The sequence below is a fragment of the Giraffa tippelskirchi genome, chromosome 2 (assembly GCF_054371585.1).
Source record: "Giraffa tippelskirchi isolate mGirTip1 chromosome 2, T2T-mGirTip1v1.2.pri, whole genome shotgun sequence".
Lineage (NCBI taxonomy): Eukaryota > Metazoa > Chordata > Mammalia > Artiodactyla > Giraffidae > Giraffa > Giraffa tippelskirchi.
The window spans coordinates 639,912-652,097 of NC_137276.1; the positions used below are offsets into that span (position 1 = coordinate 639,912).

A 12,186-nucleotide genomic window follows, 5' to 3' on the forward strand; every position below is an offset into this window, starting at 1 on the left:
GGGCCCGGGCCCTCCTGCTGCTCCGCTGCCTGTAGCTCCAGGTTCAGCCTCACCCTCTCGCTGTAGCTCTGTGCCCCCCAAACCGCTGCCCGCCCGGCATGACTGTGCACACCGTCTGCAGGTGAAGGCGCCGCGGTGGGGCGGGGCCCGCTCGGGTCCAAGCTTCTCCCGCCACGAACTCCAAGAGCCTCCTCTGGGGCCCTGGGCGTGAGCACGGGCCGTGAGACCAGCCCAGAGGGAAGGAAAGGGGTAGCAACGGGCCCTGAACAGGCCGGATTCTCAGGATCTGCTGCAGGCCAGCAGAGCCCCGGGCAAGCAAGAGGCCGCCTAGGGGCCGGATGCCATGGTTGCCCCCGGCGGGTGGGGCTGCGCAAAGGAGCAGCCTCTGCAGACGCCTCGGGTGCAGCGAAAAGCCTCCAGGGCTCCAGGTCGGCCCCCACAGGGGCCACGCCAGGCCAGATGGAGCTCCAGGGACAACAGCCAGGCAGCTTCAGGGCCTGGGGAGACCTCAGGGGAGCCAGTCCTGCTCCAGCCGCACAGCAAGGGGACCCGCCTGCTGGACCCCCTGCCCTGATGCCTCTCTGGGCCCACGCTGACAGGTCCACGCAGAGAAGCCCTGGGCTTCGATCAGAAGGCTCCTTCAGCGCATGCTGAGGTGACGTGGCAAGCATACAAGGGCCCTCTGCTCAAGTCTGCAACCCGCAGCGGGCCCAGGGCTAGAGGCCCTCAGCGGCCCCCAGCCACCCGGGGGACAGCTCACCAGGAGACCCCGCTGCCCGCCTCACCTTGAGCAGGTCGGGGACCCCTCCTCTCCCTTTCCCGGCACTGCCCATGGGTCCAGATGGGACCCCAGCCGAGGAGGAGATCTAACCCAGCCAGGGTCCCGGAGCGCTGGGCGGGCTCGGTCCCCCTTCCCCCAAGGCAGACAGTCAGCCCAGCCCCTGGGGGCTGCCGCCTGGGCCAGGCTGTGCCCTCACCCTGGAGTCCTGCGAGTGGGTTGTCATGGCCTCTCCGCCGCCCCGGTCGGGCCCCTGCAGCCCGGCGCCTCCCCCTCTGCGGGGAGCCTCGCCCTTCTCCGGCCGTTCGGCTCCGCGTCCAGCACCTGCGGGACCGTGGCCGGCAGAGGGCGCTGGAGGCCCGGGGCGCTGTCCGCGCGGCGGCCGCTGGGCGCTCAGCCGGTGCGAAGCCGTCCGGAGCCCTGCCCGGCCCGCCGCCACCCCCGTGGACCCTCCTGCTGAGCGTCAGCTCCCACCCCGAGCTGAGCCCCGCCACGGCCGCTCCAGTGAGGTGGTGACCCCAGTGCCGGGGTGGCCGCTGCAAGAAGCGGAAACGTGGAAGCCCTGGTCAACCCTGGGGGCTCCGGAAGGGCCCACCCCGCGCGCCTGGGTTAGACCACGGGCTGGTTTCGGATTCCGGCGCCAGGACTGTGTATGATAAATTTGCCTGCTGCTAAGTTGCTCCGTCGTGTCCCACTCTGCGACCCTACGGACTGCAGCCCACCAGGCTTCTCTGTCCACGGGATTCTCCAGGCAAGGATACTGGAGTGGGTCGCAGTGCCCTCCTCCAGGAGATCTTACTGATCCAGGGATCAAACCTGGGTCTGTTACTTCTCCTGTTGGTAGGGGGGGTCCTTAACCATCAGCGCCACCTGAGAAGCCCCAACGATAAATTCATGTAGTTTTAATTTGTTCCAATAGGAGCAGGAAACTAGCCTGGTCCCGAAGCTCACACTACCCAGAAATTCACATCCTAGCCGAAAGCACAGAATTGTAAGTGGAATCACAGAGCTGACGTGCCAGGCGTGTCACCAAGAAGGGTGGGTTTGTAAGGGGACGCGGCGTTGGTGCCCAGGCTCCTGCTTCCGGCTGCGGGAGTTGGAAAGACATCCGTGACAGGTGATGCGGGGGATGTACCTAGTCTTACAGCAGCGGAAGGATGGCCGGACAGACAGACGGCCCAGGAGGGGAGCGGGAGGAGGCTGGGAGCTCAGTGGGGAGCGCAGAAGGGACCCCAGAGCCCCCGCTCCCGGGAAAGATGAGCAAGACCTGGGGGGATGGTGGAGTCACACATGCCCCGCGCCAGGAGCAGCGTGACTGCAGTGGCTGGCCGCTCGTCCACATCACGCGGCCAGATGGTGACACAGTTTCATACACGGGTCTGGAAAACACTCTGGGCGGTGAGATAAACCTGATAAAAATGTAGCGAGCAAGTCCATGTGTATACAGCTCAAAATCAGTGCAGACAAATTTGGGTGGTAAAACTATAAAAAAAAAGGCGATAAAAGTCATGAGTCAGGACGGGGGTGCGGCCCGGCCGAGTTTCCTGCAGAGGAGGCTCCTGTTTCTTCCTTTGAAGGGCACAGGACTGTTTCATAAACCTGCATTGATGTTTTTGACTTTCGGGGGGTATACATATTCTATTTCTCAGAGAAAAGTTTAAAAAACAAGAGGAAGGACCAGCCCTGCCCCAGAGCCTGGGGTACCTCTGAGCTGGAGGGTGAAGGTTCCGGCAGCTCTGACCCCGGCCGACTCTGCTGCCTGCCCACCACCCGGGCACCGCCCGCCCTCTGCCCTGTCTTCTGGGCCTGGGACCTGCTCTGCATGCTCACCTGGCAGCTGACTGGAGCCCACGTGCCGAGTACACCAGCTCCCAGGACAGGGAGCCCTGGTCGGTGGGCGCGAGGCCCAGGTCGGGGGTGTGGTCCCTGCCGAGGCCCCTGGGGCCCCGGATGGGCACACGTGGCGCCCGCCGGGGAGTCCCTGTGGGTGTCTGGCCGGCTCCACGAGCCCCACCCGCCCTGGAGGCCTTGCAGAGGGGCTCCAGCGACTGTTCGGCAGACAGTGACCTCAGGCTGCTGGGGTTTTCTGACTCAGGGCCCACGGGCCCCATCTGCTCCAGCTTCAGTGTTCAAGTGGGGCGTCTGTTTACCGACCCCTCGTCCTGAGTTTAGGGCCCCGGGGAAACCTGACTTTGAAATCCCAGCAGCCACCCCTGGTGCCCGTCTCAGGTCAGCTGAGCTGGGCAGGCCCTCTTTCCAGCTCACGGGGCCCATGCTTCCCTGAGTGTCCGAGGGGCCGCAGGACAGGACGGAGGACCGCAGAGGCCAGATCCTCCCGCCACGGCTCAGCGACCGGAAGGGGCCCGCAGCAAGGACCCGGGAGGAGAAGCCGTGTCAGGCTGTGAGGAGGGTCCTGGGCCTGCTGGACGCTCTGTCCACTGTCCAGGCCAGGCAGGCCTGCCCCCACGATGGCCTGAGGAGCTGCCAGCAGCTGACAGACACTGGCTGGTCCGTGTCCTTGTGGAGCCAGGGTCTCTGTGGATGAGATCTGCTAATGTGAATGGAGAGGTCACTGCTCCTGGGCCCTCGTATCCTCGGGGAAGGCGGAGCACCTGGAGGAGGGGTGGGCTGGAGACCTGGAGCAGCCCGGGGCAGCCGGCCAGCAGCTGGAGGCCAGATGAGGGTGACCTGTGAGCCTGACTGAGAGCAGGCCTTCAGCCCCGGGGCCTGTCGGAGGGGCTCCCCCTCCGGGTTCAGTTAGCACTCCTGCTGTTGGTCAGGACTTCAAAACCAGAGTTCCGGTCAATGATTTCAGCTCAGGTGAAAGAGCCGTCCACGTCCATCGCCCAGGTGTGTGGCTTTGAGAGCCACCGACGTGCCTCTGAGATGCAGACCCTCACGTCCAGCTTGCACTGACTGGCGGTGGGCAGAGGAAGGTGAAACCCTCAGGAACTTGATGCCTGGAGGCCCGGGGCCGTGTGGGGAGTGGAGGACATCTGCTCGAGCCCCGACCACGCCGTGAAGGTGCTCCAGGACAGTCTCCTGTTCAGAACATGGTGGTGATGTAGTTGCTCAGTTGTGTCCAACTGACTCTTGGGAACGTAGCCCGCAGGCTCTTCTGTCTGTGGGATTTCCCAGGCAAGAAGACCGGAGTGTGAATGCCGGAGGGTGAACGCCGGAGGGTGAACGCCGGAGTGGTCTCCTATAGAGACCAGGAGGCATGGAGACGCAGCAGCCGGAGTGGTCTCCTATAGAGACCAGGAGGCACGGCGTGTTCTGATTGCTGGGGTCCCAGCACGCGAGGCCGTCTGCTCGCGTTTAGCTGACAAAAGCCCCCGTGTTCCTGTGCCAGGCCTGTGAGCCGGGCCAGGGTCCCAGGTGCGGCCTCACAGAGTCCTGCTCGGCCCTGAGGCCCGGAGCCCTCTGCTCCCGAGGCCGCACGCGGGGCCGTGTGGCTCTGCCCAGCCTGGCACTGGGTCCAGCACGTCCCAAGCCCCCAGCCGGCTTCAGCCTCTGCCCCGAGAAGGGGTTCTGGGCAGAGGGAGCCCAGGGACCTCTCCCTCCACCAGGCAGGGCCGTCCAGAGTTGGGGCCGACTGCGCGTGGACCAATGGATGAACCAGTGCTCTCAGCTCTGCGGGCGCCTGCCATCCAGGGTGTGGGCACCACCAAGTGGACTTTTCAGGTAAGAAAGCCACCTGCTGACCTTAAGTAACAGGAGACTACTTAGGGGCACTTTATCAGAAAGGGCAGAAAGACTGCAGAATTAGGATCTAATTGCATGGAGCTGAATTAGCCCCGAACGACCGAGCGGTCACGGCCAGAAGCTGTTTGACGCTGAGGTTTCGATGGAGTCCCTGTGCCCAAGTTCCCTTGTTGAACTCTCCCCCTGAGGCGGCAGTCTCAGGAGGGGGCCTGGGTTGTAGGGTGGAGCCTTTGGGAAGCGCTTCACCAGAGACCGCGGAGAGCCTCCTCGCCCCTGGTGCTGTGTGAGGACACGCGGGAGATGGGCCTCGAGGCCCAGGAGGCTGGCCCCGGCTCCGTCTGCTGCCGGCTCCCAGCTGCTCCGCTGCTCTCAGATCGAGTTTCACGAGTACCCTGCGCCAGTGCCCTCGCGGGCCCCTGCCCCCTCAAGGCCCCCGCATGCCGGCTGAGCCCTGGGCTGTGTCTTGTGTGCCCGCACGGCCCCCGCGTGAGCGCGTCTGCGTTTCCTCCCGGGCTGTGCCAACCGCTCACCCGGCATCTACACTCCTGGGACCCCCTCCCCACCCTGCAAGCCTGCTCAGACTGTCCCTGCTCAGCCGGAGGGGTCTCCTCCCGCTGCGGCCCCTGGAGGTCCTCCTGTAGAGCCAGCCACCACCTCCATGCTGAGAACTGGAATGGGGGGTGGGAGGGCCCCGGGGGTCCCGTGACGACGGCTCAGCCTCTGGTCCACAGCCACACAGCCACCACCTCTGTGCTGAGTCCTGGGATCGGAGGACCCCAGGGATCCCGTGATGACGGCTCAGCCTCTGGGCCTCACGTCAGAACAGAGAGTCACCCAGCCTGCTTTCCCCCAACAGCAGCTCAGATCAGCACGGATGTTGTGCACTCCAGGCCCAATTAAACCGTATTTTACTGAGCTGCCGTCATCTCTCGACGCGTGGTTTCCATGTTTAATGAGAAGGAGCCGTGAGCCCAGGTCTGAGGACACATGGGGGCTGGGCAGCCCCCCAGGTCCCGAGGGAGGACACAGCGAAGCCTCCCCTGGACGAGCTGCGGAGGCTGCTGACAGTGCCGCGGGGGTCCGGGGGGAGGGCGGGGAGCCCCTCCCGCAGGAGCAGAGGGAAGGCCCGACCCCCAGGGCTGAGGGGCGGCACCCCTTCATCCCAGCAGAAAGCCCTGGGGTGGGCTGACAGGCCAGGAACCCAACCACACTCAGGTCACAGCCCCGAGAGACCCATGAAGGCCTCGACTCCGCCTGGTGACCCCTGGGGAGGCCCGGGCCTGGAATCGAGTCGCTTCCTGGAGGCCCCCCGGGGCCCCGTCCCCCGCGGAGGAAGCAGACGCTGACTCGGCCCTGCGCCCACAGCAGAGCCTGCGGGGCCGCCTGCTCCGGCCCGGACCCTCGGAGCTTTCTAAACACGGACGGATGAAGTGGCTCATTCCCATCCCTGGGATCTGGATCTCACCCTCAGCCACGCGGCCCTCCGGTCAGGCTGGAGTTTCCTCGCTCAGCTGTCTCTAAGGTTCTCGGTACGGTCCTAGAGAGGACACCCCCTCCCTCCACCGCCTCCTGCCAAAAGCCTGATGAGCTGGGGGAAACAGCACACCCACAAACAATCAGCGGGTGCAAGAAAAGACCTTGCGATGAGTGAAGTAAGCGCACAGCACGCAGACCTCTAGGTCAGCAACAGCGGTGCCCAGAGGGAAAGACACGCGTGAGCCCCACAGTCACAGCAGACAGATCTCCAATTGGGAATCTGACGTTATGCTGAAAAGAACCGGGAAAAAGAAGAGCGGACTGAATTCAAATCAGCGGAAGGAAGGGACTCATAGAGACCACAGCAGAGGTAAATACAACGGGCGATCCTCAGCCAGCTGCTGATGCATGGGCCGGGACAGCCCTCAACTCTCTTTGTGCCCCTGGGTCCCTATTTTGTAAAACAGAAAGTCACCTTCCCTCTGAAGGGTGTGAAAACACTTTGTAAACTGTGAGATCTTATTAAACTTACTTTATGTCAGACCCATTTTCTGTTCTAAACAAACTGCCAAATAACTGTAAAAACTATACCAGCCCTTTGGCAGAGAGCCTGACAGAGTATGTGCTCAATAAAGTCCCTGATTTCAAAAAAATAAATAAATAAAACAGAGAAAGTCAATGAAATCAAACTTAGTCCTTTAAAAAGGTTAACAGAATTGGCCAACTGTTGGCCAGACTAAGAGAAAAAGAGAAAGGGCTAACACAGTGCTGCAAGTCCTCGCCAGGGCAATGAGGCAAGCAGAGAAAGAAGAACATCTAGACTGAACAGAAGCAGTAAAACTCCCGATGTGGAGATGCAGCTGTGTACATAGGTGATCCCAAAGGACCCGCTGAAAGTCACTGGAGCTAGAGCAAGCACCACCAGCCGCAGCGCAGGACACAGATTACCAAGCAAAGTCAGCTGTGTTTCTGTACCCAAGGGGGCTTCCCTGGTGGCTCAGATGGTAAAACAATCTGTCTGCAATGCAGGACACCCAGGTTCAATCCCTGGTCAGGAAAAGCCCCTGGAGGAGGGCATGGCAACCCACTCCAGTATTCCTGCCTGGAGAATCCCATGGACAGAGGAGCCTGCTGGGCTACAGTCCCTGGGGCTGCAAAGAGTCAGACACGACTGAGCGACTGACACACATACATTAGCGATGAACAGCGTGAATACAAAATTAAAGACACAATCGCATTTACAACAGCATAAAAATGCTAAGGAAACAATTTACCATGAAACACAAGATGTGTGCACCAAAAACTGTGAAGCATTCCCAGCAGGAATGAAAGACGACCTTCACGAGTGGAGAGACGTCCTGTGTTTACGGACTGGAGACCGCTAATAATGCTAAAATCCGTTGGATCACAGAAAAAGCTAGAGAGTTCCAGAAAAACATCTACTTCTGCTTCATTGATTATGCCAAAGCCTTTGACTGTGTAGATCGCCACAAACTGGAAAATTCTTCAAGACATGGGCATACCAGACCACCTGACCTGCCTCTTGAGAAACCTGTGTGCAGGTCAGGAAGCAACAGTAAGAAACGGACATGGAACAACAGACTGTTTCCAAATCTGGAAAGGAGTCCGTCAAGGCTGTATATTGTCACCCTGCTTATTTAACTTATATGCAGAGTACATCATGCGAAATGTCGGGCTGGATGAAGCACAATCTGGAATTAAGATTGCCAGGAGAAATATCAATAACTTCAGATACGCAGATGATACCACCCTAAGGGCAGAAAGTGAAAAGGAACTAAAGAGCCTCTTGATGAAAGTGAAAGAAGAGAGGGAAAAACCTGGCTTAAAGCTCAACATTCAGAAAATTAAGATCATGGCATCTGGTCCCATCACTTCATGGCAAATAGATGGGGAAACAATTAAAACAGTGACAGACTTTATTTTTGGGGGCTCCAAAATCACTGCAGATGGTGACTGCAGCCATGAAATTCAAAGATGGCTTGCTCCTTGGAAGAAAAGCTATGACCAACCTAGACCGCATATTAAAAAGCAGAGACAGTACTTTGCCAGCAAAGGTCCATCTAGTCAAGGCTATGGTTTTTCCAGTGGTCATGTATGGATGTGAGAGTTGGACTATAAGGAAAGCTGAGCACTGAAAAATTGATGCTTTTGAACTGTGGTATTGGAGAAGATTCTTGAGAGTCCCTTAAAATGCAAAGAGAACCAACCAGTCCATCCTAAAGGAAATCAGTCCTGAATATTCACTGGAAGGACTGATGCTGAAGCTGAAGCCCCAATCCTTTGTCCACCTGATGCAAAGAACTGACTCATTGGAAAAGACCCTGATGCTGGGAAAGATGGAAGGCAGGAGGAGAAGGGGACGACAGAAGATGAGATGGTTGGATGGCATCACCGACTCGATGGACATGAGTCTGAGTAAACTCCGGGAGCTGGTGTGGACAGGGAGGCCTGGCGTGCTGCAGTCCATGCAGTCACAAAGAGTTGGACACAGCCGAGCAACTGAACTGAATAATGTTAAAATGCTAACACTTCTTAACGTGCTCTCCAGATTCAGTGCAATATCTACCCAAAGTCCAATGGCCGTTCATGTAGAAACGGAGAAAACTATTTTAACGTTAGTGTGAACCAATGAAGTTGCTCACTTGTGTCCGACTCTTTGCGATCCCATGGACTGTAGCCCCCCAGGCTCCTCTGTCCATGGAATTTTCCAGGCCAGAATACTGGAGTGGGTAGTCATGCCCTTCTCCAGGGGATCTTCCCAACTCAGGGATTGAACCCAGGTCTCCCGCATTGCAGGCAGACGCTTTACCGTCTGAGCCACCAGGGAAGCCTAATGTTAGTGTGGGATTTCCCAAATGTTTTTAGTTCTCGTCAGAAAGCTGCGGAGCTGGGTTGGGAGGCCTCAGGGCTCTGCCCAGCCACAGGGCCTTCCCCGAGGCCCAGCAGGATGTGGCGTGCTCTGTGCGCAAGGGGCCCGGCAGCGCGCTCCTCCTGGGAGGCCCCAAGAGCTAAATCTTTGCTGCAGTTGGTGAAACACAGGCGACTTTCCTGTCCTGGGGGGTCAGGATGCAGTGAAGGATGCCCCCGGCGGCCTGGCGGGAAAGCCCCCTGACAAGGATGCTTCTGGGCAGAGGAGAGGAGGGCGGAGGCTCCAGGGCAGAGTTCAAGCCCCCGGTGCCCCGGAGGGAACGTCTCCAGCCCCTGACAGTTCCTCCTAGTCTCTGGGGTCCCCGACATCAGCCTCTGGTCTCTGGAGAACGTCCAGACCCATGGCACCTGCTGCCAGCCCCAGGCCAGGCTGGGCCAGAGAGAGCGGCTGGGCAGGGGAGCAGGCAAGTCTGAAGCAGACGCCCCACCTCTGACATCTACACCCGTGGGGGTGCGTGCCAATAACCAAGGGACCCTCGGGGCCACCGCACTGTGGGGGGCCCTCGGCGCCAGGCTTCTTGTCCCAAGGGCAGCAGATGCAGGCGGGTGGGCGGCAGTGGTCCCCAGGAGGCACTGCGGGAGTGACCTGCAGGTGTGACCGTGCAGCTGGGCTGGCCCCCTGCCTGTCCCCAGGACACAGCGCCCCACAGGGCCAGCTGGGTTACGTGCATTTGGAAGCCACTGCATAAAACCACGGCTTGCTCCACCCCATTCTTCAAACGACCAGGTAGCTCTGCAATCAGTTTCAGCTCCGGAAACGGAAACACATTTTGAGAGTGATTTTTAAACCCAGGGGCCTTCCTGGCAGGAGACAAGATGAAGAAATCTCGCCTCCCTGGCCCAAGCTGCAGCTGAAGCCACCAGCCCTGGTTGCCGCGTAGCAACGTGTCTGCTCCATGTGAAAACCAGTGTTGGAAAGGGAGGTGGGGGCTGGGGTCACGTTACTCACTTAAACAACAGCATTTTATCTGCCTCATGCTGGGTGCCTCTGCTGGACGGGGGCTTACAAGGACCAACCAGCGGCCCCTCAATTTCGGAGCCAGGCGGAGCCCGCTCAGGGGGTCTGGGCCCCACGCACACCCCGCCCCCGCCCCCCACAGGGCACGACCCCAGGAGCCGCTGCCCCTCACGGTACCACCTCGGCGTGGCCGTGCCAGGGGTCCCAGGCCAGGGCCCCAAACACCGAGCACCGTCCCGCTCAGGAGCTCAGGGCAGCGTCTGGCGGGCTGGGCACCACACGGCGGTCACCACGCGCTCGGCCAGCGGCCAAGGCTCGCGGCTCTGAGCTCGGGCGACAGCCTGGACCCGTGCTGGGTGACGGCGCTGGGTAGCGGGCACCCAGTTTCCGGCCATGCAGGCCGACCTGGGCCTGGCTCCTGCCAACGGCCGATTTGGATTCAGTCTTGGCTCAGAAAATCAGAGGGCAGGGGCCAGCGAAACACGGATTGCCGTGGACGGCTGCCTAGTAACAGGCGGGCCTGTCCTTGTCTTAAGGAGCCGAGATCGTGCCTTGGCGTCTCCTGAGATGCAGTCCTGCTGCGGCCTAGACAGGAGGCTCCCTGGGCGTCCCAGACTGCATTCTGGGGTCCCCGGGGCGTCCCAGGCTGCGTTCTGGGAGGAGGTCTGGGGTTCCCACTGGCCCCAGGCCTGGTCTCACCACGTCCACCTCGAACCCTCCTGGTCTGAGGAGGAAGTGGGGATGACCAGCTGGAGCAGGGGCCCATTCAAATCCGCGTCCAGGCCGCGCGGTCACCTTGAGGTCAGGTGCCCTCTCTGCTCACCAAGACCCGTGAATAAACCAAAGCCAAGACCAGGGCCCTGGCCCAGCACAGAGCCGTGTCCACGCCTGCCCACCCACGGCGGGGGCCGGGGGTCTCCCCGCAGTGACTCAGAGGCACCAGAGGGCACGAACCCCACACCTGGGCATCGACCCGGTCCCGGCCCCCCGCCTCGCCCCGGCCACCTGGGCCATTGATCGCCCCTCGGCCCAGGCTTCCCCATGGCCAGCTTGCCGAGACCCCCCAGGAGGTCCAGGGCCGGGGGTCAGATGCGCTCGGTACCTGAGGAGGGGCTGCTTGGGGTGTGGCGGCAGGCCTGCCCCCGGGCACAGCGGGGCCTTCTTGGTCACCTGCTTGTAGATGTTCCTGGCGGTCACCCCGATCCACAGCAGAGTGGAGAGTGTGGAGTAGTGCAGCACGATGCCCACCTGGGGGGACAGCCAGTGAGAGCCCGCCCGCCCCCCAGCGCCCCTGCCCCGAGTCTGAGCCCCTCCCCGCCCCCCAGCGCCCCTGCCCCAAGCCTGAGCCCCTCCCCGTCCCCCAGCGCCCCCGCCCCGAGCCTGAGCCCCCTCTCCATGCCTCCAGCGCCCCCGCCCCGAGCCTGAGCCCCCTCTCCATCCCTCCAGCACCCCCGCCCCGAGCCTGAGCCCCCTCTCCATCCCTCCAGCACCCCTTCCCCAGTCTGAGCCCCTCCCCGTCCCCCAGCGCCCCTGCCCCAGTCTGAGCCCCTCCCCGTCCCCCAGCGCCCCCGCCCCGAGCCTGAGCCCCCTCTCCATGCCTCCAGCGCCCCCGCCCCGAGCCTGAGCCCCCTCTCCATCCCTCCAGCGCCCCCGCCCCGAGCCTGAGCCCCCTCTCCATCCCTCCAGCACCCCTTCCCCAGTCTGAGCCCCTCCTCGTCCCCCAGCGCCCCTGCCCCAGTCTGAGCCCCTCCTCGTCCCCCAGCGCCCCCGCCCGGAGCCTGAGCCCCCTCTCCATCCCTCCAGCGCCCCTTCCCCAGTCTGAGCCCCTCCCCCCCAGCGCCCTTTCCCTGAGTCTCCGCCCCTCCCCACCCCCCCAGCGCCCCTGCCCTGAGCCTGAGCCCTGACCTCCCTGTCCCCCAGGGCCCCAGACCCGAGTCTGAGCCCCCCACCCCCACCCCATCCCCGAGCGCCCCTGCCCCGAATCCGAGCCCCGCACCCCGTCCTGCCATCCCCTCCCACATCCTCAGGAAACAGCTCAACAGCGACAGGAAGTGGGCCTGGCAGAGGCCCTTGGGGCAGACACCGCGCTTCACAGGTGCTCAGCGCTCAGGGAAAACACATGGGTGGCCGGGACCCTGCGCCAGCTTGGCCTCCCGCAGGGAGCTGTGGGTACAACCCCCAGCGTGGTCCTAGCGGGGAGTGACTCCTCCTGCACGGGGGCCACGTGGCCGTGTGGTCAGCGGGGCTCAGCTCCTGCGGAGCCCGCCAGGTGACGGGAGGGGCGGAGGCGTGGGGGTCTCCGGGAGGCCGTGTTGACGGC

General features: G+C 62.0%; 1 protein-coding gene across 2 annotated transcripts in view; it reads right to left on the reverse strand.

The window, feature by feature from the left end:
• ADGRA1 (adhesion G protein-coupled receptor A1) overlaps positions 1-12,186 on the reverse strand; it is a 35,178-nt gene that overhangs the window by 10,230 nt on the left and 12,762 nt on the right. For both annotated transcript variants that reach the window (XM_081572776.1, XM_081572777.1), the window contains exon 5: positions 10,969-11,114. In XM_081572776.1, coding sequence (XP_081428902.1) covers positions 10,969-11,114 — 146 coding nt within the window. The remainder of the gene's footprint in view (positions 1-10,968; positions 11,115-12,186) is intronic.